The 27222-nt window shown below is 40.1% G+C and overlaps 1 protein-coding gene across 2 annotated transcripts; it reads right to left on the bottom strand.

Moving 5' to 3' along the window:
• Positions 1 to 1982: 1982 nt before the first annotated feature.
• LOC137276813 (uncharacterized) lies at positions 1983 to 26772 on the bottom strand. 2 transcript variants are annotated; one of them, XM_067808458.1, is made up of 2 exons: positions 26307 to 26772; positions 1983 to 3897 (listed from the first exon to the last, which is right to left on the bottom strand). In XM_067808458.1, the coding sequence occupies exon 2, from the start codon at positions 3866 to 3868 to the stop codon at positions 2648 to 2650; it is 1221 nt and encodes a 406-aa protein (XP_067664559.1). In that variant the 5' UTR covers positions 3869 to 3897; positions 26307 to 26772; the 3' UTR covers positions 1983 to 2647. The 2 variants fall into 2 exon arrangements, with proteins under 2 accessions (XP_067664559.1, XP_067664558.1); XM_067808457.1 differs by lacking the exon at positions 26307 to 26772 and adding an exon at positions 13191 to 13369.
• Positions 26773 to 27222: the final 450 nt, after the last annotated feature.

Below are 27222 nucleotides of genomic sequence, written 5' to 3'. Positions count from 1 at the left end.
TAGAGGTTTGTCCCCTGACAGGATGTGTCCCGCTCTAGATTCTTGAGTTTGTCTGTTATTTGTGTCACACTGCGTTATTCTCCCAAATTTAAATCTCCCCTGATGTGTTCCCACCCTTGAGTCTTGAGCTTGCCTGTGATTGGTTTCACTTCACGTCATTGTCCCATATTAAATAACGTAATTCCACAACTATACGATTCTTGTAACAGGTCTTGCGATTTCTGTCGACATCTTGTTTTCCTTGTTCCACATTCGCGACCACTTATACTTGTGATTGATTTGGAAGAATGCCATGTCTTCGCAGATACAGAACTATTACTGTGTCGGTATGACTACCTGTGCCAAAGGCTCAAAGTGTAAGGTATTAATTTAAAAATAAGACCCCTAAACCAAGCCCTGCATGAAGCAATATTCCACTATTAACACGGCGGGGAACACCAGAAACGGGCTTCACACATTGTACCCATTTCGGGAATCGAACACGGGCCTTAGGAGTGACGAGCGAACGCTTTGACCACTTGGCTACCCCACAACCCCTTAAAAAACTAAAAGCAAACATGTGTATCATAGAAATAACAACAAAAACGCATTTTCCATCTCAACACAGGATATATATTAACAAGTAGTGACCTAGATGTGATAAAACTCAGCTTCCGACGTGATGTGAGTGGTAATTCTTAGTTGGAAGTGTTGGGAGTGTACATCATAGTCACCAATTACTAAGATCATCTTCCATGGTACACGTGACAGGTTTTTCTATTTTCTTGCAAACGAGTTCGATACCATTTGAAGTCTCAACTTATCTCAACTGCAATATGAACAAGTTTCGAACATCTGTGGAAAGCCCGTATCAAATGCCTATCATAGTCATGGATGATGTTCAACACATCATGATAATGACATTGGGTTGATTCCCAAAATTTGACATTTTATTGCTCTCTATACAAACGGTACCATGGAACTAACACGAAATATCTCCTTCAATCTATCTCACTTGCAAAAAATCTGATCTTAGACTCCTTTAGAACATCTTGCGTCAAGATATGAGGACAGCCCTACAAGTATTCGCGTCATGTAAATTGTCATTTAAATTGATCGTCCAGTTAAAATATAGGATCCTAAGCTAGTCTGATATGGTTTTTCTGGAACATTTCGGCTGCATTTCTTCAATCTGAGCAGAAATTTCGATCTTAGCGAAAGAAAACCGCTATAAATCACAAATACACAATCCATAATATATCGGCGTTGGTGTTGAAATCAATCTCAGGAGTGACATGATGTGTAAAGCAAAATGCTTAATTGTCTTTTGTATTCGGAACTGCTTCGTTTGAAAATGCCCAAATCAGGCCCAAATCAGTAGTTTGTCTGGATGCTTGGCTTACTCGTGAGGGAATATCTATGTAGTTCGACTGAAAGTTCAGCAGCCAGTTCAGCTGAGACAACCGCGTATGGATGCGTTCTCTGGTCTTCACGCAGAGGATGTCAGAGTAAACCCTTTAATTAACATATGTTTTCCGTTGACGTCATGGGTTATAAGCAGAATTGAATCAATACTTTGGATTTACTCAAGGCTTAGCAAGAAATATTAGAGTATTCGATTCGTCGAAGTATTAAACGCCTTCATCACTTACTCCTTTGCGTTTCAACTTGGTGCATCTTCTGTCAGGTCGATGATGTTACATCAGGGATGGCACAGTCAATTCTGTTCAGGTCGATGTAATGTTTAGGTCACTACATTTTTCAGAAACAAGCAAGCAAACTAATGTGTTTCGTAAACCTCAAATCTCATTTCAAAACATTTATTCCATAGCGTTTAATACGTTCATTATTGTAAGTCCAACACTGACCAACAAATTGAGCGGCAGGACCATAAGAATGATTTCGGACTGACGTCACACTTCGCCCTATGTTTTCCCTTCGTAACATTTGGGACAAGGAAGGGTTATCTTCAAACATATACCCAATGGACAAAGAAGGGTATATGTAGTCTATCCATCACGCATTTATTGAAAATAAATAACATAATTTGTACATACTCGTAAAATATCGTTTCCAACAACTCGGTCACCTTCTCCGCTGGATGAGATCATAACACATACTTGAATCTGTTCACCATGTTGACTAACAACACACAGAGTTCACTGGAACCTCATTGATCTGACTGTGATCTCTCGAAACAAATTTAAGTACATGTATATGTATTTACTCAAATTTGAGAAAACGCAAGAAAATTCATTTTCTAGATTGAACTGAAATCGATATTAAATTCGAATATAGTAGACAATTTGAGTTTGGTGGATAGATTACTTCATTTGTCTGGGCATTTCTGTTTATGAAACGCAGTTCAGTTAAAAATTCAGTTGTTCCAAATTGTTCCAAATTCTCAGTTTGAACTTTGAGTAAAAACTTTATTTGTTTCGAGAAATCGGAGCAACCCTGAAAAATCGGAAAATGACATTCCGGGACGGTTTCGGTGAAACCAAGGGAACCAAGAAATCTTTGGATAATACTCCAAGAATAGAGATTCTGGCACGATCGAAACTGACAGGCAACCGTTAACAGGGTTTCAAGGACCTGTAGTTTGCTGTTTTTGGAACTATGTCAGTAACGTCAAATCTCGGACACAACGTGGTTGTTAACGCCCTCATCATACAGAATCCGTTTCACTGTGAGAATCTGTCGTGCACAGAGCCCTCTCGACTTCACAAATCCATGCCTTTATCCAACTTTCCTTCTCTGAATTCATCAGTTCGTTGTCTTCGATGTACTTTTTAACGTCTGAATAGGCGTCTGATTCGTTAACGTCACGCCATGTTTTCCATGTGCAGCCCGACTTTAGTCTATGTGAACGTTTGCGCTGTGTAATATCTGGAATAACTGTGGTTTCTATGACGTCACTGTTATTGTTATTTTCATCTCCGGACTTTATCGTTCGGACTGGCTTAACAGTCACAGCGAGAGACTTTTCATCCAGGATTTTAGCCAGATCGATTTCTGGCCTCTTTCCAGTTTCTTTAGTCCCACTGACATCTGTCGGAGTATCCTTTTCTTCACTGTCCGCGTCTTGCTTTAAACGTTTTAATTTTTGTAGGTACTGTTCCTCATGCCATCTTCGGTACTGCTCTATCTTACGTCGGACAGAAAACGGTTCCTCAATAACTTTGGATTTAGAGTGTTTGCCCTTTCCACGATGTCGATTCGGCGAATCTGTGGTTGATCTTTCGTTTCTATTTTGTGAATCCGTGAGGCTGTTAGATCTCTCCTGCCTTTGGGATTCCAGAAGACCTTTGGCGTTTATTTTAGGTATGCTCCCACGAGGGGTAAGACTTACATGCTTTTCCGTTTTTCCGTCAGTTTTGCTTTTCCGGTCAGAAAAAGCAATTGGAGACAATCTGACCATCTCCTGAGACTTACTAACGTCTACGGAGAGGTTGTTGGTGTTGCGAGATTTCTGGGTCTCCCTTTTTGGTATCGGCGATGGTGCGTCTTCTTTCGTTGCTTGGGGAGTTGACATGTCACTCCGAACTGTCAACACATTTGACGTAGGGGGAGAAGTATGCCCAATGTCACTACGCGTGATGCTGATTGGTGGAAAGATCGACGGTTCACTTCCGGTACGTACCATTCTCTTCCGGTACCTTTTGCTTGGCTCCGCCCCTGGACGAGGCTCCTTCCGTTTGTTAAGCTTCGCCATCTCGCCTTTGAACCCTGTTGTGTATCGTAGTCTTTTTCTCAGCTGAGACGCGTCCGTAAAGTCATCACCATGAAAATGGCGTACAAATTCAGAAAAACGTCTGCTGTAGATCTCTGGTGACGTCATCTGGAGAAAGGTGTCGCGAGAACCTATGATGTCATCGGAGGGAGCCATTGTGACGACCTGTTATGAGGTCGCCACCACTGAAAAATAAACAGGAAGATGAGAATAAATTGGTTATGTCACATCTCATGTTAAAAATGTCGACGGACAATTTAATGTAATGACCACGGATGATCATATCTTCAAAAGTAAAAATAAATCTTCACAAAATTCACAAAAGTGTGCATAGAAAATCAGGAGCAGTCTGGTATTTCTTAAAGACTGTTAGCGAAAGGATGTCGCCAATATTTCAACTGACAATTTCCGCAACGAGTCGAGTGAGTGAGTTTAGTTTTACGCCCCATTCAGCAATATTCCAACTATATGTCGGCGGTCTGTAAATAATCGAGTCTGGACCAGACAACCCAGTGATCAACAACATGAACATCGATCTGCGCAATTGGGAACCGATGACACTTGTCAACCAAGTCAGCGAGCCTGACCACCCGATCCCTTTAGTCGCCTCATACTACAAAGTCGCCTTTTATGGCAAGCTTGGGTTGCTGAAGACCCATCCTCACAGGACCTTCATGGGTCCCCAACGTGTCGAGCAATATCAAAGCAACTCGAGCCTTTGATGTCTACTTTTCACAATTTATGACCTTTTGAATCTTAGGAATCCAGGCGACAACTGGAGAATATTTATTAGCAAATGTCCTGGAAATTCAGCAGTGAAAATTCATGACTGTCACATATAATAACAAATAACCAGATACGTATAATAACAAATAACTAGATACATATGTTGGATTAGTGGACATCCAGTCAGTTCAAAATTTAAGACAGTTGCAATCAAAGTGATGTTTTTCACTGTTGACCCAAAATTAACTATATATAAGACTTGCAAAGTAACAGTTAGTTCAAGAGGCTCATATAACCAGGATCTTCCTATTCTCATTAAAACATATTTGAAAGTACTCTTGGGGGATTTACCCAAGCATTGCAGTTTTCGATAGCCGGTACAGTTATAAACGTGAAATATTCACTTGACGTCATGGCAACCACAATCAGGCTAAAGACATTCTTGATAGATGTTCCATGAAGGGCAAAGTAATACAACAGCTCAATGCTTTATCAGCAAACCGTTTAACCAAATCGACAGCACGGTTACGTCAGTTTGCACAATCTACTATTAAGAATACTAACTATATGAACATTTATTTAATAATGCACATTTCACTCCTGTTTACACTTTTCCTGATATTTAATTCGCACACGAACTGAAACATATGAATAGATATGTACTGCAGTTTCGTTAGAATGTTACGCCAACCATTATTTTCGATCAGTGTTGGAGGGAAGAGTATTGCACACTTTCAAACTTCACCTGAATCAATATGAAAAGGAAATTGACATTGCTATACTAGTATTTACTTGTTCCAAACACCGAGGGGACTGAATGGCAACATATTATGGATGTCAACTTCTTCTTTATTCACCTATTAAAGGACACAGGAAAAACAAACAGTAAAGAAGACTTTCATAATATACTGAACAGCAAAAGAAACAATTTTCGAAACAATGAAAATTCATAACAATTAGCGGTTGTTGTTATGTCTTCCATATAAAGACTTGACCAAAACAGAGTTGCGTTTCTTTTGCTGTCAGTATGTTTTATCTTATACTAGAATACCAATTTCTATATGCCTCTCAAGAACATCACCGAAATGACTTACCTTGCAGTCATAAGGACGCATCTTTTCTGTCATTCGTACATGAAAAGTTTCATATGACAGATATTCCTTAACATAGCGCTACGCCTGTTCATGTCTATACGACGTTTGAATGTTTCCCATGCGTTACTCTGAAACAGGTGGACATTAATCCTTACATACCTTGGGTGGATTAGCTGCACGTGGCTCGTACGTTGAGCTACATTACCTGTGCAGCCAGCCATCCGCCAATCGTCAGCTAACACAAGAGTTTTTGAAGTTGACATAATGTGCTTGCTATATCTTGATGTCAACAATTGGACTGCAAGCACACATTGTTCCATGGCAGGTCTTAGCTAGATTATCGTGGAATAGCTTTACTCTCGCAACAGGTATTACCAGAAAACAGTAACTAACATGTTCGATGTGATTATCGTCTTCAAAACAGCTCATGTAAAATAAGAACAAGGTTACTGATTAAGGTTATAAAGTATTTGTGTGTTGCGTTCAGTTACGGCATACACGTCGCCACTTTTCTGGTGTTTTGCCAAAAAATATTTGTTAATGTTTCTCACCCAGAGTACATTAATGGGAGAAAAGGAGCTTTCGTGAGGGTGGTTGGGCAAAGACAAATTTAAGGATGTTTTATTGATCAAAAGCCATCAGTCCAGAAACACGTTTACATAAGTACAATGGGTGAGAATATGCCGATTCGTGGATATGGAAATGATAAGAATATATCATTCATTTAACAATTGGTGGTAATCAGGAGGACTTTCTGGAGTAGGGCCATTAAAAATCTGAAATTCCATTGTATCTCTTTTATGCAGAGCTCCCCTAGTTACAAAGGTTATTTCTTAACACTTTGGATGGAACCAATAAGTTTCCGCTCAGATGGAGAGAATATATTCACAAATAAAAACGTAATAGTAAAATGAAAGCCCAAAAAAGACGCAAAAGAATAACGCATAATTAGCATTATTTGTGCATCTATATCAGCCAACCCTTGTTTCACCCCACAATGTCAAATACCAGGAAAGGCAACATAAAGAAACGTAAAAGAAGTCAGGAATCGAACCATCTACGATCCGTCCTGTAGGCAGAGACTCCATCCACGAGGAAACAGAGTCGGTTGTTACTAGTCAAAGGATGTTGACGCCCCGAGTGGCTAAATGGTTCTACGACACAATCTGATTTCCTCATGTTATTGTAGGAATCAATAATCGATATCAGCGTTGATTGATTGAATAATAGTCATCAAAATGTATGGCCATATTAACGCTGAGCTTTTTCCTTGTCCTGTCTCCGGAATGCTAAGTCGGTATTGGGGGTGTTATAATTGGAGCATATGAGAGAAACATTAATGCAAAGTCGAGATTGTCGCCTTGTTCGAGGAGACAGTAACAATACACTTTAGTTTCCAGTACAATGTGTCCTTGTTTTGACAATTCATTATTCTATTCAGGTGTCATCAAACAATTCTTTAGAAAAATATATTTTACTGAAAGTAGCCATTGACAAGAGCACTTATTCAGAATACGTTTGAGACTATTCAGGTTCATGCATGTTGTTTGATGCCGTCGCTCTTGCACAGTTACTGCTTTTGCCACGCTGACGCGTTGGAAACATGGTAACCATTAGATATATTTCATGATTAGCATTTCTTCTTAGGTATTTGACGTTACTGATTCATTGTCACAATGTATATAACGTATTTTGTAAACACAACTTACACAATATGATGAAACGTCTGACACGGGAATGGTGTGGACAATTCATGTAACGCGACCAGGGAGTTATTTTCTTCTTGTTCAGCAGTTATTTGATCAAGGTACAGCATTCAAGGCCACAGTAAAGCTTTCAAGAAGTTAGACATGTGGACTAAGTCGCCAAATTTGAGTCATCAGTGCAAAAACGAGGCCCGATGCAATTCCCTGTTTTGAATTATACCATTCGTTCCCGCATTATTTCAGGTGAACAAATAACTATGCTATAACCTGCTATGAGGCAGAATAGTTACGCTCACCTTCTCACTCACACCTGCTATGAGGCAGGATAGTTACGTTCACCTTCTCACTCACACCTGCTATGAGGCAGGATAGTTACGCTCACCTTCTCACTCACACCTGCTATGAGGCAGGATAGTTACGTTCACCTTCTCACTCACACCTGCTATGAGGCAGGATAGTTACGCTCACCTTCTCACTCACACCTGCTATGAGGCAGGATAGTTACGTTCACCTTCTCACTCACACCTGCTATGAGGCAGAATAGTTACGCTCACCTTCTCACTCACACCTGTTATGAGGCAGGATAGTTACGCTCACCTTCTCACTCACACCTGTTATGAGGCAGGATAGTTACGTTCACCTTCTCACTCACACCTGTTATGAGGCAGGATAGTTACGCTCACCTTCTCACTCACACCTGCTATGAGGCAGGATATTTACGCTCACCTTCTCACTCACACCTGCTATGAGGCAGGATAGTTACGTTCACCTTCTCACTCACACCTGCTATGAGGCAGGATAGTTACGCTCATCTTCTCACTCACACCTGCTATCATCACTCATAGTGATTCATAAACGCATACTCTGTCATCGTACCGCATGGAGATAATCACTGGATTGTCTGATCCTTGTTTAGAAACAACATCGCACAGCTGCAATAATGCCGAAACAAAAACATACCAGTGATATAGTCAGAACTCATATAATCAGATATGCCTTATAGATGTGACAAAGGTTTTGCCGTTTATGTTATTGTTTGTTGTATAACGTTCACCCAACAATATTCTAAAATGGTTGCGGTTTGTAAATAATTTAGTCTGAATCACACAATCCAGTGATCAACACCATGAGCATCAATCGGAATACGATGACATGCGTCAAAAAATCAGTTGATCACCCGATCCTGTAAGTCGCCTCTTACAACACGCATGGGTTGCTGAAGACCAAATGTAACCCGGTACACCCGAAATGGAAGTCATGGGTCTCTGGTATGCCAAAGGGAAGAAACTCTTCCCAGCAAATTCTTGCACAATGACAGCTGGGACGCCAATAATACACAGAAATATGATACAGACAGGTAGGTTTGTTTACGCAGTCGGAATATATTGGTAGGAAGCGGGTATGTATGCTTGTTTACAAACATATACTGTATCATCTGTATAATCAGTGACGTCATATATTCCTTACATTGGTGTGTGTAACGGTAAACGTTGATCAGAGTCGTGTTTTCTTCCTGCGTTACAAACTGTCTATAAATTGCAATATTTTTCCCGACAGAGGTGTGATAGAAACTTATATTCAACTCGCATCATCAAATTGACACGGCGTAACTCTTTTTGTACCCAACACAAATGTAGTTCATTTCCATGCGAGTAACGATCCATGTAGACTTACAGCTAGTCTCTGAAATGAACATATTTTACTGAAAAAACGTCCATAGTGAAAAAAAAATAATATAATGAAATGGAGCCCTGAGACTTTCTTCATTTCCAGAGTCTGAAGCTGTGGAAATCTAGACTTGCCACATTTTCTAGACTTGCGTGGGCTTTCTTGGATATTTATACTTAAGGGTCTGTATGACAGACTACGATCCATGCTTACGATACTGATGATAATATGCTGGGGTCATTGACGAACATCTGTGGTTAATCGTGCAAACAGCTTTTCACAGATAAGACTGAAGTTACTATCAATACGTGTACGGAGCACGAAGGTCCAAGAGACTTGTTTATATCATCGTGTGTCATATCAGATATGAGATAATATAGTTATAGTGATATTCAGCAACCGTGTCGTATTCTCATACACATATACTCGGATACCAATACAAGTACTAGTATAGATTTCTATACATGAATTTGAACTTGACATCTTTGCTTGTATCTGACATACAATCAAGTTTCTGATCCTTATAAACAAATGTAATCAAAGTTATAATCAAAGTATTCTCCAGTACCTGGTCTTGCACAATATACACATCGGATTTTTTTTATGTCTGTACTACCATAAACGCAAGCAAGTCAGTTCTTAGATACTTTATATACATGCATAAATAATATTTTATATTTGATATGGCTTCTTAAATATATAATCACGATTCTTAAGAATCGCACGATTTAGTCTGTTTTAAGCGGAAATTTTCATGTGTGTCTACTCCTGTCTACAAGTGCACTTGGTCCATTTTCTGGTCTGGTTTTGAACTAAATGTGTGGTTAAGATTGGTTTTATACTGATGGCACATCACACAGTAATACTTTCAGCTCTGTAGCAGTAGTTTGTAAATACTCGAATCTGGACTGGACAATCCCGTGACTGACATCAAAAGCGACGGTGCTCCGAGTGGACACGGAGACATATAGCCAACCAATAAGACTGTAATTGTAAACACTCAAATCTGGACTAAAGCAAAAGCGCCGATCCACGGAACGGAACACGGTGACATGTAACGAACCAATAGGCTAAATTATAGAAGAGAAATGTTTCTCAGGCATCTGCGAGTAACAATTTTTTTATTGCTATTTAAAAACAAACAAACAATTTTCACTTGGCCGCGTCCCGATCATCCATTTGTCCGCTATAAGAAATCAATGAGTATCGGTAAGAACTAGTGAAATTGAACGTACAACAACTTATTAACACGTGGCTAAACATTCTAGGCTGTATTTCTGGGGGAAAAAGATATTTTTAGCATTTTTATAAAAAGTCCTGCCGCCCTCGCCACTTTTGAAACAAATGTGCCCGAGAAACATGTAGTATTTTATGCAGCCTAAAAGTCAACCGATTTTCAGTGGCCTCCCATACAGGTTGCCGGGAACTTGGAATCTGTCAGTAACGGAGAAAACTCAGCACACCAATAAAGAATCTATAACACTATTTGGTTGATTCTGTTTGCCAGAGATAAACATTTATAACAGCCACGATCATTTAATCGCAGTGAACTAACAGAGGTATAGCGGTAAACCGGTCGTTTTGTATTCATTGTACAAAATTATTCATATAGCCACAGTAAATCGGTAGGAATGCCTTTTTGTCCGACATATTTAGTGTAAGGCAGAAACAGATGGAATATTCTGGCAGTGTATCTTGGTATGAATTAGCATATCAATTGTTATTTTATGACGTCAAACCCCAGATTACCACGAAGAATTCAAGGGTCGTGATAACATTAATGTAATTGTGTCGTGGAATGTGAGTCTCAATAACTACCAAGGAGTTTTGAGGTAATGGAATATTTAAAGGCTCCATATCATGGTAGATTTCTTCAAGGGTGTCTTTAAAACTTTCGTGGTGTTATAGATTAAGCGTTTCCCCTGAGACAGAAGGAGGTTCAATTTCCAGTGCAGCGTTACCAAAAGACGTTTGAATGATACCTGTTGCCCTTCTATCGTCCAGCCTTTTGAGGACATATCGAAGATGATGCACTGTGTATTATGAATGCTTGAATGTTTGTGTTCAAATGCGGCATGGTGTCCTCGAGGCAACATAATAAACTACGCACTCGTGTTGTCCTACACGTGCATGTACACATGGCTAGAATTATGCACATTAATTCTGAACACGACGTTAGAAACGACATGGTACTTCACAAAAGGGAGCGGTGTGTAAGCTTGTGGTTAAGGTGTCTGTTCGTCTCGCTGAAGACTCGGGTTCGATTCCACACTAGTGAAGAATACGTGAAGCCAATTTCTGACTCACCCTACCCCCTACCCACCGTGACAATGCTAGAATATTGCTAAAAGCCTCTTAAAACCAAACTCACCATGCCCACTGACGCCACATGGCCCAAAACACAAGATAGAAGTGACAACAGAATGACATGCAATCGGTGCAAAACCTTCCTTACTTTCATCAATTAAGTCGTGCTTTTGGGATACATATGTGATCCCATTTTGCCCGGTACGGTAACTATGACCTTTAACATCACGATAATGATTTCTCTTTGGTTTTGCCGTGACATGTTTTAACTTCCCTGAGCTAAAACATGAAATACATGTTTTATCACTATCATGAAACCCACGAGCACAGTTTGGTGCAGACAAACCAACACAAAAGATTAGAACTGTTCCTCCCTTGTGCTCTGCAGATAGCATGTTGTGCAGACTCGGAAACTATCGTGAAAGTAGTACTTGTTACTCGATATATTACACTGGAAACTATTTACTGAGCTAAATGGTTGACAGGGTGGTGGAGTGGCCTTGTACTCGGTGTGTCAGTTAGTCACGCCGAAGACCTAGTTTCCAAAGTGACTATTAAAGACTTTGTGGCCTCACTCTATGACGCATTCACAAGTACAACAGCTCATAAGTCGGTTTAAGTAGAGCACTCGGTGTAATGCATTTTGCAAATACAAGAACTTAACCGGTTGATACGATGTATCCGTTCACTTCTAAGTATCAAAACATACATTTAGTTAATATTGATACGTAAAGAAATAATCATGCTTTCAGATAGCACTGATACTGACGATGTTGTTGAACTTTCAAATGATGCTGATCCAAATGATATGCACATTCATACAATGGTGATTCAGCGATGCCTTTGGTCAAGAAGATATACGTTTATATATGGTATATATTCTATTGATCTAGATTGTGTACAGATTCAAATAATATTGATATTTAGATTATATACACAGTGAGATCAAATATATCCAGAATATATTGTACATACATTCAGATAATATTATTTCAGATGATATGCACATTCAGATCAAGATTGTGTATACATTCGGATAATATTGATCAAGATAATGTATACACTCAGATAATATTGATCAAGATACCATTCGCCTGCATGTAATATTGATCCAAATAGTGTACACATTCAGATAATGATCACATGTATGTAATATTCATCCAAATTGTGTATACATACACTGAGGTAAAACATTGATAAGGAGAGTGAATACATTCAGATAATATTGAGCCAGATAATACACACATTCAGATAATATTGAGCCAGATAGTATATATACTCAGATAAAATATTGTTCAAGACAGTACACACATTCAGGCAACGATGATTCAATGAGATATAAATTCATATCATATTGATCAGAGATATGCATATGCATTCTGGTCATATTGATAAGGCGGTATACACAGTTAGATAATAGTGGACATTTAATGTTATCCAATGACGTTTATGTTCAACAAAAAATTGCAGACTTGACTCACATCGATCACAAGCCAACTGAATACGTTCATAACCGCTTCCATATTTTCATCCCATAGTAGGAGCCATCATGTGGATAATTGTACATGGGAAACGTATATCCCGCAAACAATGAGACTGGCATCATCAAACCCGCATTATATTTGCAATTAAAGGTTTAGCTTTCTTAACCTGACGATTATTATTTAAAACGAGACCAGAGAGAATCGAATAATGATTTTCACTTTATTATCAATCCATAATCCATATTTATCGCTAATAATTTCGGTTATGATTTTATCATTTTTCTTTTGTTTAAAATAAACCATAAATTCACATGGTCACGTAAGCTGTCCTTATCGTCAAAACTAAAGTACTGCATATTATGGCACGCACTCTTTTACGATGAAGCGATAATTTCTTTTGAGGAACTCCTGAGGCATGAAACCATAACAAGATATAGCGATATGAGATCAACACTGTAACACCGGATTAAGGAAGTGGGAAGAAAACACATACCTCCTAATTTGTAACGTGTCCATCGTGACCTCTCTCCCCCGATGAAATGTCCTCTTTAACTGGCCAGTAAATATGGTCGGGTTATGACACAAGGCTGTATTTGACAGCTTCAAGTGAACCTCTCTCTCTGCGTAGCCGGTTACGAGGGTGATTGAAGACTTAACTGTGGTCTGTCACTCATTGACGACAACATGGTTAACTCTTGTATGTTCAAATCACCAACAACGTCACTGACAAGTTAATCTCAATGAAATGTTTTCTTTTCAAAACATCACGTAGTGATGGCACCCATCTTGCAGAGGGAAAAATAAGCTTTCAAACGACATACTACACCCTTATATAAATATCCTACCGTCAACCAATCGATCGATAACAGAGTTCGATCATTTCGCGACAGGCATAGAGTTAACACGACATAGCTCTGTTCTTTATGCCAGCTACGCTTTATTAGCTTCGTTGGGATCGAGCGCCGCATGCAATATGACGAAGGGCGTTCTGGTTTCTTATATGTTGAGTGATGAATGATAGATGTCATCTTTAAACATGGATCATTAACAATACCGCTCATTCATATCACGTTTTATCTTCGTGTGTTCTATGCCCAGTAGACATAGAACCAGGCGCGGGAAGGTACAACAGGTTCTGATCGAAACTGGCAACCGGTGAAGGATCGCAATGTTATTGCTTGTACGACCCAAACATAGAAACGAAAGACATTAGTGTGATATTTATTATTCCTAAATTACTGGAAAGGACATCAGCAGATATATTAGCTGCATGTCTGAGGGTAATGATTTCACAAATGATTGCAAATTAGCTCCCTGGATACATACATCGCATATGCTGCCATAGTAACCGCTACAATCTGAAACGTTCTAATATGGTAATTAAAAGAAAGCGTAACATTGCCGATAGTGAGTGAATGAGCGGGTGAATTCGGTTGAACGCCGCTTCGAGCTCTGGGTCGTTGTAGGAGAATAAGGAAGTTCGAAGTCCAAAGCATTGTGAGAGGAAAGCAAGTACTGATGTAGGCTTGAGTCATTTAATGCATTGATGGTACCCACGTGCACGGGTATTGTGTTGACAAAAGTAGAGAAACAGAATCAGAGTGAAACAGAATTCGAACTCATGATTCGACCTCATAATGGTTTACCAGGGCCCTCAAGTCTGCACAGGAGATTGGAACCACTTGAATGACACAATGAGCGCCCGCTGCTTAACTTGGATCAATGTATCTGACCTCGCAATCCCCTATGCCACTTCTTGCAAAGATTGGTGAGTCCATCCCAAATGAAAAGTTTGCGATTTAATATACATAGAATATACATCACAAGTGATATCTGTATCTCATTTTATAACATTAGCTGAAACCAGTCAAATGCTATAAGCGTTTATTCTTTAAAAAATCTTTTTTCCTCAGGAATGTGTAACAAGTGCATCAGTATTAACGTCCTTTCAAGAATACGGTGTCACGTTAAACGTATAGACGTCATTATCTGTCATTCACACGTTAGCAAAGTAAATTTTGCGACCAAGTCTGCAGTACATTGAAGATGCCGTATATCATTTAAACTTCTCATAACAAAATTGCAGTTTCTCGATTGCAGGAAAAAGTAAAACATTCTTTGACTTTAGAATATTTGAACAATGATGTCTTTGCATGGACGATGCTTGTATCAAGCATAACATACACGAGCACTCCGACCCGGCCCCGTAACCCGGGCTAAACATGTACTGTAATGGAATATACATATCCTCGTATCCCAGCTCCCGTTATTCACGTAGACAACAAACATTCTTTTGTCAAACGCCGATAACTAGAAAAGTAACGTATTATCATTGAACTTAATAATGCTGTTTGTTGACTGTGTGTGTATACATTATACAAGTGGCATGCTGCGATAAAAAGATATAAGTTGCTTATAAGTAGTTGTTAGGTAAACGCTACCGGCTAATACCTGGGTTGTTAATAGAACCACGTGGCACTGAGAGGTTTAGTGGCTATGTAGAGCAAACAGGAAATAATCAACTGTCTTACATCATCACCTGAAGCGGTTTGCTGTGACGAGTTGTTTCCTTTTTGGCCATTTCAGGATCCTGGGTTCGAATCCCATTTTGTACTGATGGTTCTGACCCTCCATGCTTGTGGGATTCACCAAAAGTGGCGAAAGTGTGTGTTTTGTGTGTGTGTGTGTGTGTGTGTGTGTATGTGTGTGTGTGAAAGAGAGAGAGAGAAAGTCTAGTAAGTACAGCTGTGACCTGTAAAATACGTGATAAAACTGCGTAAAACTCATTAAAGACAAAGGGGTATTTCGTGCGTATGACGTTATGCATTAGCACATAAATCCATTTCATATACACTTATGTCGTTCAGATATCAAGTTATATTTTCTTCGCTCACACTTAACGTGAAGATGACAAATTAAAAAAAATATCATAGCAGAGTGCTTTTATCGGTGCACGATAAAAAACGGAGAATTTTACTGTTTTTTAACGCACACAAAAGTTTTGGACAACATTTAGCAGTGTCTATTTCTCAAACTCCTGATGTAGTCGCAGTTATATTTATACCAACGGATAGGAAATTAAATATTCTACATTTGTGTGTACTGTTATAGCCGTACGCAGATCCAGGACCATGTAAACGCGATTCTCGCACAACGCTCACTTTTCAAACCTTACGAAAATGTGCGCCTGAAAAAAACTCGGCATCCAGGGGGTTAAAAACTCTTAACGCAACGTTTGTTGATCTTTCGATTCATAATTGATTTCAGATAAACATGTCTGTTATGACCAGACAATGTAGGCGTACGATTATCTGTCTGTTGAAATAACTTCCTGGTGTGAGGTCTTTTAGTGTATAATATATTAAGCAATATAGAACAATAACAGATGGTCATATTAATAAATTGTCATTTAAAAGTCACTGTATGAACGCATAGAGTGATAGAATGTAGCTTTACGCCGCTTTTAGTCCCATTCCAGTGAAGTAATGGTGGCTAATATCAGAAATGGGATACACCCGTACCAGGATCAGGAATTGAACTCACTCTTTCGTCTTGACTGTTGAACACTTGTTAACAACTGGACTACACAACTGCTGGAAAAAATCGTTTCTTTCTTAGGAATCGAAAGAAACACCCTTACCAAAGTATTGTTCATTTCAACAATGTCTGCCTTTCAACAAGACGATGTAAACGTACATCATTACAGCTCATGATATCATCGGAAATGTACAACTGACTCCCCTTAGGTAGAAGGGTTCGTGGGTCGCTCATCATCCCGAAGACCCGCATTCGATTCCCTACATGGGTACTATATGTGTGTGGCCCATTTCTTGCGTCCCTCGGCGTGATACTGCTGGAATGTTGCTAAAAGCGGTGTAAATTTAAATCCACTCACTCGGTTCTAGTAGAAACTTCTTTTGTATGTGGAAAGAGTTCAGTTCCTTATTCTTTTACTTCTTCTCAGCTCTTGGTGAAAACTCAACCACGTCACTCACCCTGTCTCACCCACGTTTTTGAAGTGAAATGACCGGGGGTATTTATCTACAAAGTATTCGCTTTTGAAGTGCCCATTACTTTACGTGCCAGTCAAAATCTGTGATTGAAAATTATATTTACTCGCTGTCTGTCCAAACTCCGATATATACTAGTTTATCAGAAAGCACTTTACGTAATCCTATAAATCGTACATAATAGGGGCTCTGGGTGAACAAAGTAACTGTTTACCTATATCAATATAACCTATATCACTATATCACGGGTATAACCCTATAAACAGCTTGACTTTGATGTCGTAATGTACCGGCCTCAATGTCAAACACTCCACAGTGAAATGGCATGGTTTTCGCGTATACACCATCAAACAAGAAATCAGGTAAACACGAAGGCGCTACTGGTAAATGTTGTTTGAATATTATATTACGTGATACTGACGGCGCTGGACAAAATTTAACGAGTGTTTGTTAAAAATATATATCATTACCATTACAGGCTGGCCGTATGTAGAGATTGTGAATTGTATGCATTGACACGTTTTATGTGTTGTGCACACCTTGTATTGTGCACTGGGTTGTATTTGACAACAATGACACGCCTGGGTGTACATAATAGACATTGTTAGCAATGATATGGTGGTTTTCGCCGGAAAAGAAGCGTTCGTGAAATGAATAATCCAAAGTTGGATCTCAGGCAGTGTACTAATAAATCAAGTAAGTCAGATAAATAAAGGCAAATGAGGCAGAAAAGCATTGTCTTTACGCACGCACTCACGCACGTACCACATGTATGTATGTATGTATGTATGTATGTATGTATGTATGTATGTATGTATGTATGTATGTATGTATGTATGTATGTATGTATGTATGTATGTATGTATGTATGTATGCATGCATGTATGTGTGTGTGTATGTATGTATATATATATATATATATGTGTGTGCGTGTGTGTGTGTGTGTGTGTGTGTGTGTGTGTGTGTGTGTGTGTGTGTGTGTGTGTGTGAAGGGAGGGGGAGCGAGAGAGAGAGTGGTTTGGATTGATCCATATCAACATTTTATCCACATATGCTGTGCTGAGTTGCGTTACGTTGTCATTCATATTCACCCACAAATCCGCCATTTAACTTGACGTAACTGGTCGTGATGTATTGTATGTATCTTTCTCCTTTGTGATACTTTACGGTAACATCCTTTTAATATATTACTGTTAAAAGCATCATGCATACATCATGTGCTATATGTACTCAGTGTCTCATTGGTCAATGTTGACCGGACACTTTTATGAAGTGTGTGACAATATCATAAAATATTTTTCTTCTTCTCTTCCTCACATTTATTCGATCCTGCTAGTTATAATACTTTAGGACTACACCGCCTGAGGTACTTATGAATACTTGCGAACAATCGCCCTCACTGTTTTCATATACTTCTATTTCACGAAATTTCAATAATAATCCCCATGTTGTTACATCCAGTAATGATATAGCATTCATAACGCGGTATCGTGTTCCTCGAGGCACTTGGCAACACGGCCAATACACCATACTTTATAAGCCAATATTTTAATTTAAAATACATGACCAGAAGATAGATATGCATTCAGTATGCAATCAAATCGATAACATAAGACATACATTAACAAAATGAATTTAAAATGTTATAAATTAAGGACATGACCAGAAGATAAATATGCATTCAATATGCAAGCAAATGGATAACAAGACATACATTAAGAAAATATGTCCTACCTACCCACAAGTGTGTGCTGCCGTTACTCTCGCGTCCATGGTAGAACCTACTTCTTGTAATAATGCATGCATTGATACGCCGAGTTGTAGTCCAACTATGTATACAAAAGTCCTTATATATTTCGTGTTGAAGTCAAGGCGAGCAATATTTGCCGAGTCAACTAGAGAAAGTGACGGCGCACTCTTACAATACTACAATAGGTAGGGATCGTATACGCGAAGGCCTTTGATAGTTAAACGGCAGTATAAGCCTATAGTCAGAATATAGATAAATACCAGCACAACACCAAGTAGTCGCACATACTACTGTACAATATTGTATTATATTTTAGTACATGCTGAATCAATGCAGTATTGCTGGTCATGGTCAGGAAAACACCGATAAATTTCTTTTAAATGTGTTGTAATTTATACATACCTGTGTAGCTAAATCCGGTTTTAGAATACAACCAAAGAGCGTTTGAGTTCTTATCTGTGTACGCGTGGATATTTAAGCTTGCTTTCTTGATAAAGAATGGTATTTATGGGAAGTCATATTTTAAACTTTTGTTGACATTAATTTTATTTTTCCGTCATGATATCAGCGGATAACAGTAAATAGTTGGAACCCGTGGCAACCTTCAACCACCTGTTCCACTTGGAGTTTGAAATCAGCTTGACACACTCTGAGAAATAATCGCTTGCTAACTTTCTCTTATAGTGTTGTGCATTGTTACATGGAAACGAAAGTATATAAAAGCCTTATCTTCCATCAGAACACTTGTTTCCTTACCGTGTGCTTAAGTGGCATTTGACCGAGTTAACGCGATCAGTTACGAAGGTCGATTGGTATAAACCTTATCGATAATCTAGAGCTGTGTTAATTTATCCGCAGTGCTACTTCACATCACTGTACTATTTCGCATTTCTGCAAACAATATGTTTCTAATTATCTTTTCTAACTACACACAGTCAATCTGTTTTTGATTATCATATCTACGTGCTTTAGCTGTCACCGGTTTTAGTTGTTGGAAATATCTAAGAGGATAGGTTACTATTAGCATCTAAGAACTCAGTTGTTTTCAGTATCCGAGGACAACTACAGTGTCTTAGAAATTAACTGTTGTATCTCAGTAGAAAGGTTACTGCAGTATCTGAGAAAACACATGCCTGCAAAATTTTCGAAATTGCCTGCACTGTTTGCAGAAAGGTTACTGGAGTGTCTGAGAAGGATAGTAACTATGGCGTGTTAGAAGAAACGTTATTACGATGTCTCTGAAAAATAAGATTACTCAGGTCTAAGAAGAGTGGTTATTGTGTTATCTCAGAAGATAGGTCTCAGTGGTGTCTGAGAAGAATTGTTACTGCGGTGTGTCAGAAGAAACGTTGTTGCGGTGTCTCAAAACAAACGTCACTGCGGTGTCTGAAATGAAACGTTACCTTGGTATCTCCGAAGAAACGTTATCGCGGTGTCTCAAAAAACGTTATAGTGGTGTCTCAAGATAAACGTATGTGCTGTGTCTCAAAAGAAACGTTATTGTGGTGTCTCAGAAGAAAGGTTACCGTGGTACCTCACAAGAAAGGTTACTGTGGTCTTTCAGAAGAAAATTACGTGGGTGTCTCATAAAAATTCACGTTGGTGTCTCAGAAAAAAACCCGTTACTTTGGTGTCCCAGAAGAAACGCCGCTGCGGTGTCTCAGAAAAAAAAACGTTACCGCGGTATTTCAGAAGAAACGTCACTACGGTGTCTCGGAAATAAGTTACTGTGGTGTCTCAGAAGACCAGCTACAGCAGTGTCTCAAGAAGGAAGACTGCCCTGCTCGAGTACACACGTTACTGCTGTCTGATCATGAAAGGTGTTGCTGTAGTGCTGAAAGTAACGGAACTACGGTAACTGAGAGGAAACGTAACTACAGAGTATGACATGCAATACGTATCTGTCAATGGTTGCTCTTATTATAAAAGCTACAAATACAAAGACCAATTACAAAACCCATCTACTGAAAATTTGCCCAGTCCACTACAAGCAATAGAAGGGCACCACTGTTTTATAAAATATAAATTGTGGTCGACGCAGTGCTCCTTAACAGGGCTAACATGCATTTTAACCCACTGTGAATTTAGTCATTGATGATGTCGTAAGAGTATTCGAAATTCAAAGGAAACTTTGATCTGGAATTGCAAGACAGTTTCGATGTAATTCGTTGAAAGTCTGATAATATCACGACTTGTCCCCAATTTGAGGACAAGGGTCATGAAGGTCAACATAGGACCACGCAGTGATGACTAATGTCAGAGCAAATATAATGTTCCCCTTGTGTGTTTTTAGCTGTGCTACAACAGCTGTTGAGTGCACTCTGTTCCGGAGGGGACATGTCAGGGTATCAACGGCGTCACGTACTGCGGGTTTGTGCGTGCGGTGAGCGACAATAGTTGGGTGTTGTAGTGCCCCTTGTGCCACGTTCATGCCGTAGGTAATATGCCGCTTTTCACCATCGACCGCGTGTCGCCTGTTATTTTCCCTTCTTGTTGTTGTGGGAGCCATGCAGATCCGGGTTAGAATTGGTCATCAGTAACCTACGGTTGTCCTAGGAGGCGACTAACAGGATCAGGCGGTCGACTCGCTGTATTGGTAGACACGTACCCCAATTGCGTAGGCCGATGCTCATGCTGCTGCTCACTGGATTGTCTGGTCCATATTCGACTATTTATGGACCGCCGTCATATGGCTGGAATACTGCTGAGTGCGGTGTAAAACTAAACTCATTCACCGTGCTTACGCCTGCTATATGGTAGTTAGGGTACCAGAGTGGTTAAAGCGTTTGCTCATCACGCCAAAGTTCTAGGTTGGGTGAGTGAGTGAGTGAGTTTAGTTTTACGTCGCACTTAGCAATATTCCAGCTATATGGCGACGGTCTGTAAATAATCGAGTCTGGACCAGACAATCCAGTGATCAACAACATGAGCATCGATCTGCGCAATTGGGAACCGATGACATGTGTCAACCAAGTCAGCTAGTCTGACCACCCGATCCCGTTAGTCGCCTCTTACGACAAGCATAGTCGCCTTCTATGGCAAGCATGGGTTGCTGAAGGCCTATTCTACCCGGACCTTAACGGGTCTTCTAGGTTGGGTATCCCTATGGTCACACTGTTTGGAGTCCATTTCCTGGTTTTTCCAGCCGTCACACTGCTAGGATATTATTCAAAACCCATCCTCCATATATCCAGGGTATACGTTCAGATAAATCTCCGCAATATCCTGGATGCATCTACGAATTAATTCATCATCCCCCTTGGATGGCTTTTTAACCAATGAGGCGTCTCCGCTTGGAAGTTGAGGGTACCAATCATAACTCACTTTCGCCTCTAAAAATCTTTCTAAACTATTAACCTTGGCAACACAAACCCTTCAGAGGTAAACTGAGTTCTTGCATATATTTGTTCGGACCTGTATAGTTGTCTGCATGATATCCCAAGATCTGAGTCGCAATGCGAACAAACCTTTGCAGCTGCGACGGTTAACTTTAATGACACCGGCAAGCTTGGTTGTAAGGGCAGTTTAGTTGATTGGCTACAGTGAGAATGCGGATACATCCAGGGTATAGTGGAGATTTCTCGGAACGTATATCCCGGATATATCGAGGATGCGCAAAACCAGACTTGCACACGATTGAGTTGGTTTAGAGACAAGCTGAAATTTTGTTAAAAAGAAAGAAAGAAATATAGTTGGTTACGAAATGAAACAAAATGAAGAAATGCATGTCTGATGGTTGATACCACTGTGTTTCAGGTCTACAGTGTTTCGGAGTTAATTGTCAACCAAATGGCGTTCTAGTAATGATAATCCTTTTGGTGTTGATCTGACGTGAAATATTCTCTTTTTTCAGGCATCACATTACGACGTGCGAGGGGGGAAGCAACGGTAGTTTTTTCACGAAAACATTAAGAATCAAGAATCATCCTCAGCACGGTTGCTGGATTTAAAGCCTACATATTGTGATTCATGTACAACCAAGGGGCGCAATTAAAGGAGCTCAGGCACACTTATGTTTTTGTGGATAATATTACCACTCGTGCTTTTTAGTGTTTACGGAAATATTTTACGTACTTGTGAATGCATATGTTAAAATGCATTTTCGTTGTTTCTCTAAAAGACATATGTCATTTACGAATGAAATATATTACAAATCCAGATGTATCGAATATCCAGTGTTATCTTGTTCCACTGAGAGCGAAAACAAACAACAGCTATCTAAAATATATAGAAAGCGTATGTGAAGTGAATGATACAAAATTGCCTGTTTTCAAGAACTTTCCTATTCTCAGCGGTTAAGAGAAATTAATATAGTCAATCGCCTGTTCAATACAGCTTCTCAAATTCTTCAGAACGTATATCGAAAAACGGCTTTTCTCTTACATTCATAAAATCAATAGTACTAGTATTTTGTTTATGCCTCTGTTCCAGTCCGAGAGGCCGCACACGACACCTGTAATTTGTAACCTACGGCTTATAACGTGAATACAGAGATTAGGCGACAGAGATTACGCATTCTATAATCTCCAGCTTTGTGCAGTGTATTACAAGAGAGGGATTATAGTCGGTGACACACAGACACAGATCCAAGTATCACACCGGACCATGACCTGCAGAAAACACCTATTGTGATAAACAGAGTAGGTGTGAAAATGCGTTTACTGTACGTGTGTGCGAGACGGAAAGAGTCACATTGACTCATCCGTACAAGGGATTTAGTTCGCATTTTTGCGTGTACATTGTATTGCATTGCGTGTGGTTTACATGATCGTGATGTGGCCATTTAATGCGTACGATCATGAATGCTTCCGCCATAAAGTGACGAGAAGGATTTTGCATGGATAATAAATCATGTTGTTAAACATCCAGCCATGAAGGGGTTGTACAATAACCAGGGTATATTAGTGGTGTTTAAAACTAGCACGTAAAACTTTACTTTTGGAGACGATACAATATTAATCGAACAGGCTATAGGTCGCCAACAACTGAAGGGTAGGGTAGGGTAGGGTAGGGTAGGGTAGGGTAGGGTAGGGTAGGGTAGGGTAGGGTAGGGTAGGGTAGGGTAGGGTAGGGTAGGGTAGGGTAGGGTATCACAGGCCAGGGTAGAGTGTCACAGGGTAGGGAAGGGTAGGGTAGGGAGGATAGGGCATCACAGGGTAGGGTAAGGTTGGGTATCACAGGTTAGGGTAGGGCAGGGTAGGGGGGGGGTAGGGCATCACAGGGTAGGGTAGGGTTAGGTTTAAAACTAGCACGTAAAACTTTACTTTTGGAGACGATACAATATTAATCGAACAGGCTATAGGTCGCCAACAACTGAAGGGTAGGGTAGGGTAGGGTACGGTAGGGTAGGGTAGTTTAGGGTAGGGTAGGGTAGGGTAGGGTAGGATTCGGTAGGGTATCACAGACCAGGGTAGAGTGTCACAGGGTAGGGAAGGGTAGGGTAGGGAGGATAGGGCATCACAGGGTAGGGTAAGGTTGGGTATCACAGTTTAGGGTAGGGCAGGGGGGGGGGGTAGGGCATCACAGGGTAGGGTAGGGTTAGGTTTAAAACTAGCACGTAAAACTTTACTTTTGGAGACGATACAATATTAATCGAACAGGCTATAGGTCGCCAGCAACTGAAGGGTAGGGTAGGGTAGGGTAGGGTAGGGTAGGGTAGGGTAGGGTAGGGTAGGGTAGGGTAGGGTAGGGTAGGGTAGGGTAGGGTAGGGTAGGGTAGGGTAGGGTAGGGTATCACAGGCCAGGGTAGAGTGTCACAGGGTAGGGAAGGGTAGGGTAGGGAGGATAGGGCATCACAGGGTAGGGTAAGGTTGGGTATCACAGGTTAGGGTAGGGCAGGGTAGGGGGGGTAGGGCATCACAGGGTAGGGTAGGGTTAGGTTTAAAACTAGCACGTAAAACTTTACTTTTGGAGACGATACAATATTAATCGAACAGGCTATAGGTCGCCAACAACTGAAGGGTAGGGTAGGGTAGGGTAGGGTAGGGTAGGGTAGGGTAGGGTAGGGTAGGGTAGGGTAGGGTAGGGTAGGGTAGGGTAGGGTAGGGTAGGGTAGGGTAAGGTAGGGTAGGGAAGGGTAGGGTAGGGTAGTTTAGGGTAGGGTAAGGTAGGATTCGGTAGGGTATCACAGGCCAGGGTAGAATGTCACTGGGTAGGGAAGGGTAGGGTAGGGAGGATAGGGCATCACAGGGTAGGGTAAGGTTGGGTATCACAGGTTAGGGTAGGGCAGGGTAGGGGGGGTAGGGCATCACAGGGTAGGGTAGGGTTAGGTGTCACAGGTTAGGATAGGGCATCACAGGGTGGGGCAGGTTTGGGTATCACGGAGTAGGGTAGATTGTTTTACCTTGCATAGAACTGGCAAAAACACGGACAAGATCCCCCTGCCCCAAGAACGTCTGGTGGGGTTTTGCAGGACCTGTGTGGCTGGTGAGAAGACGCTACCTGACGCTTTCTGGCATGGCACTGGTCGCTATATGTGAATTGATGTTTGAACTGATGTTTGATGAAGTGAAGTTTGTACTACTACGACCCAATAACATAAATGACAAACGAATAAACGTATGTTCATTGACATTGTACAAATATGTCAAGTAAACTAAATGTGGAATGAATGATGTAAACATGTGCTCAAGTAAGTGCTCTGTGTTCTTTGACTCTTTGACCGTGTTGTGATACTGACAAATAATCAAATGGATATCTTTAACAGTTAATCTTGACTGTTTGTCCCTCGGATGGGGTGGGATGTGTATATTTTTTTCTGGAAGAGTGGGGTGGAAATTTGTCCGGGATATTGTGCCGTACGATGCATTGTCTTGTTCTCTGGGGGTTTGGGATGGGGGTGAAGGTGGGGGTGAATTTGTCCTGGAGATCCTGCCCGGTTATCAGGTCTGGGTAGGGTACATCAAACAAGACCCTGGTGATCTTTTCTTTCCCATAATGCCGATATGACGCATAAGGAGTAACATGGATTTGTGCAAACGATTACAAAACTTAAAAGGCTACTAGGCTAAAAAGTTCCCTGAACTCTACGAGGTTGATGCACGCAACACAGCTATGACATAAATATCAAATACCCTGCATTATTAGGACAATTAATGTGCGCAGATTTCAAGATTTCCTTTTTTGAAAGTTTGATCTGAAATGATCGTAAAGAACAGATTTTAAATGAAAATCAATATAGTACAAATTTTGTCGGATACCATAACATATCATGCCATATTTTACTATTCTACATCACAACATACCATACCACACAACACTACACTATCAAATATAATATATACCAAGCCTTCAGGCGACTGATTTAAACAACAAAGTTAAACGCTTGACAATACTACCCTCAAGACAATAGCAATAAACTTGTAACTATTTAACTAGTCTTACGTTCCTCTCTCTACGATAACATCTGCACACTTCAAAGCTGAACCTATTGAGTTTCTCTCGGATACCCATTTAATATTCCTCTACACGAAAACCTGTTACAAGAAGGCCCGATAATTGAAAGGTCAGTTAGTTCGTACACCACAAAAATAACCAGTTTAGCAGAATGCCATTCAAAGTAGGTACACTACCAAGAAATTTGATTGTCCACCGATGTCAGATTCACAAGGAATCAAGTATTGTTAGGAGATTTATTAAATTTCTTGTGGTGTTATCACTCATTTCGGTAACAAGCCCATGACAGTTTCCTAATATGATCAATGAAAGACCATTTGCAAAACAAGATATATGTAGTTTTGCAGAAAGTCAGCCACCATTATACCTTCATGCATAGTGACAAGAAAGGCTATTTTGATTGAGTGCTATTGAAACGCTTTAGTAGCATTAGAGAATATTTTTTTCAACTTACCTTCAGTTCGCAAATCTCCTTCGAGATATACTTATCAGTTGCCTTCGAACTTTACGAAAATATCCTTGGCTTTAAATATTGAATCCCCGTCTTTCGTGCCAGCTGTTCTTGATAGGGTTTTTAACCTTTCCTCTTCAGGCTGATATTGAAATGAACCCATAGTTACAGTATTAACCACCGTTCTGATTATCTGTCATTACACAAAGATATAAACAAAAGTTCCCCGATGATGAAACGTCATGTTTCCATCAACACTTGCCCAAGCTTGCAGCTGCGTTAGTTAATCTGAAAGGGCATCAGTTTATAACTTGATTTCTGTCCTCAATTTTCTTTCTCCGAATCTTATTTTTCAAACACCATGGCGGTCTTGATCCCAACCCACCTTGCTAAATGTTAATTCACAAAATATGTGTTTAACCGACAACACTTGTCACTGCCATGAAGTAGCAAAGCCGAAATAAATCTTGAAGCCGTTAAGGTATTTCAGATATACACTTCTTTCGCTTCGTTATCTGCAGTTTAGAGACCAGTGGAATCTCAAACAAGTCACTTTCTTCCTTGCCTAATGTTTATGTCTAGATTGGAAAAATATAAATTGGCGTAAGTGACTTGAGGGAGTTTGTTTAGTGATAGTAACGGGTGTGTATTGACCAAAAGATAACACATATCAAAGGTTTGCGGATTTATTTCCCGGGGCAGTCAAAAGCAAAAGATCTTGTATCAAGAAGTTGTAATCAGATCTCTATTTCATCCTAGCAACATGACGGTCCAACGTCATACAATCACGTGACAGGGACCGCAGTAAATGACAGTCATGTCAAAATGGTGTCGAGGAATTATGTCAATTGTCTGATTGGAGTAGATGTGTAATACAAATGTTCATTTTACGCCCGTTTGTTCACAGTTAGGCATATCA

This window comes from Haliotis asinina, chromosome 3 (genome assembly GCF_037392515.1).
Source record: "Haliotis asinina isolate JCU_RB_2024 chromosome 3, JCU_Hal_asi_v2, whole genome shotgun sequence".
Classification (NCBI taxonomy): Eukaryota; Metazoa; Mollusca; class Gastropoda; order Lepetellida; family Haliotidae; genus Haliotis; species Haliotis asinina.
The sequence above is the reverse complement of the archived record's forward strand: the minus strand, read 5'-3'. Positions and strand labels throughout refer to the sequence as shown.

What these genes read in the sequence shown, in the direction of transcription:
- LOC137276813 (XM_067808458.1), bottom strand. Translation starts at nt 3,868, where the DNA reads ATGGCTCCCTCCGATGACATCATAGGTTCTCGCGACACCTTTCTCCAG.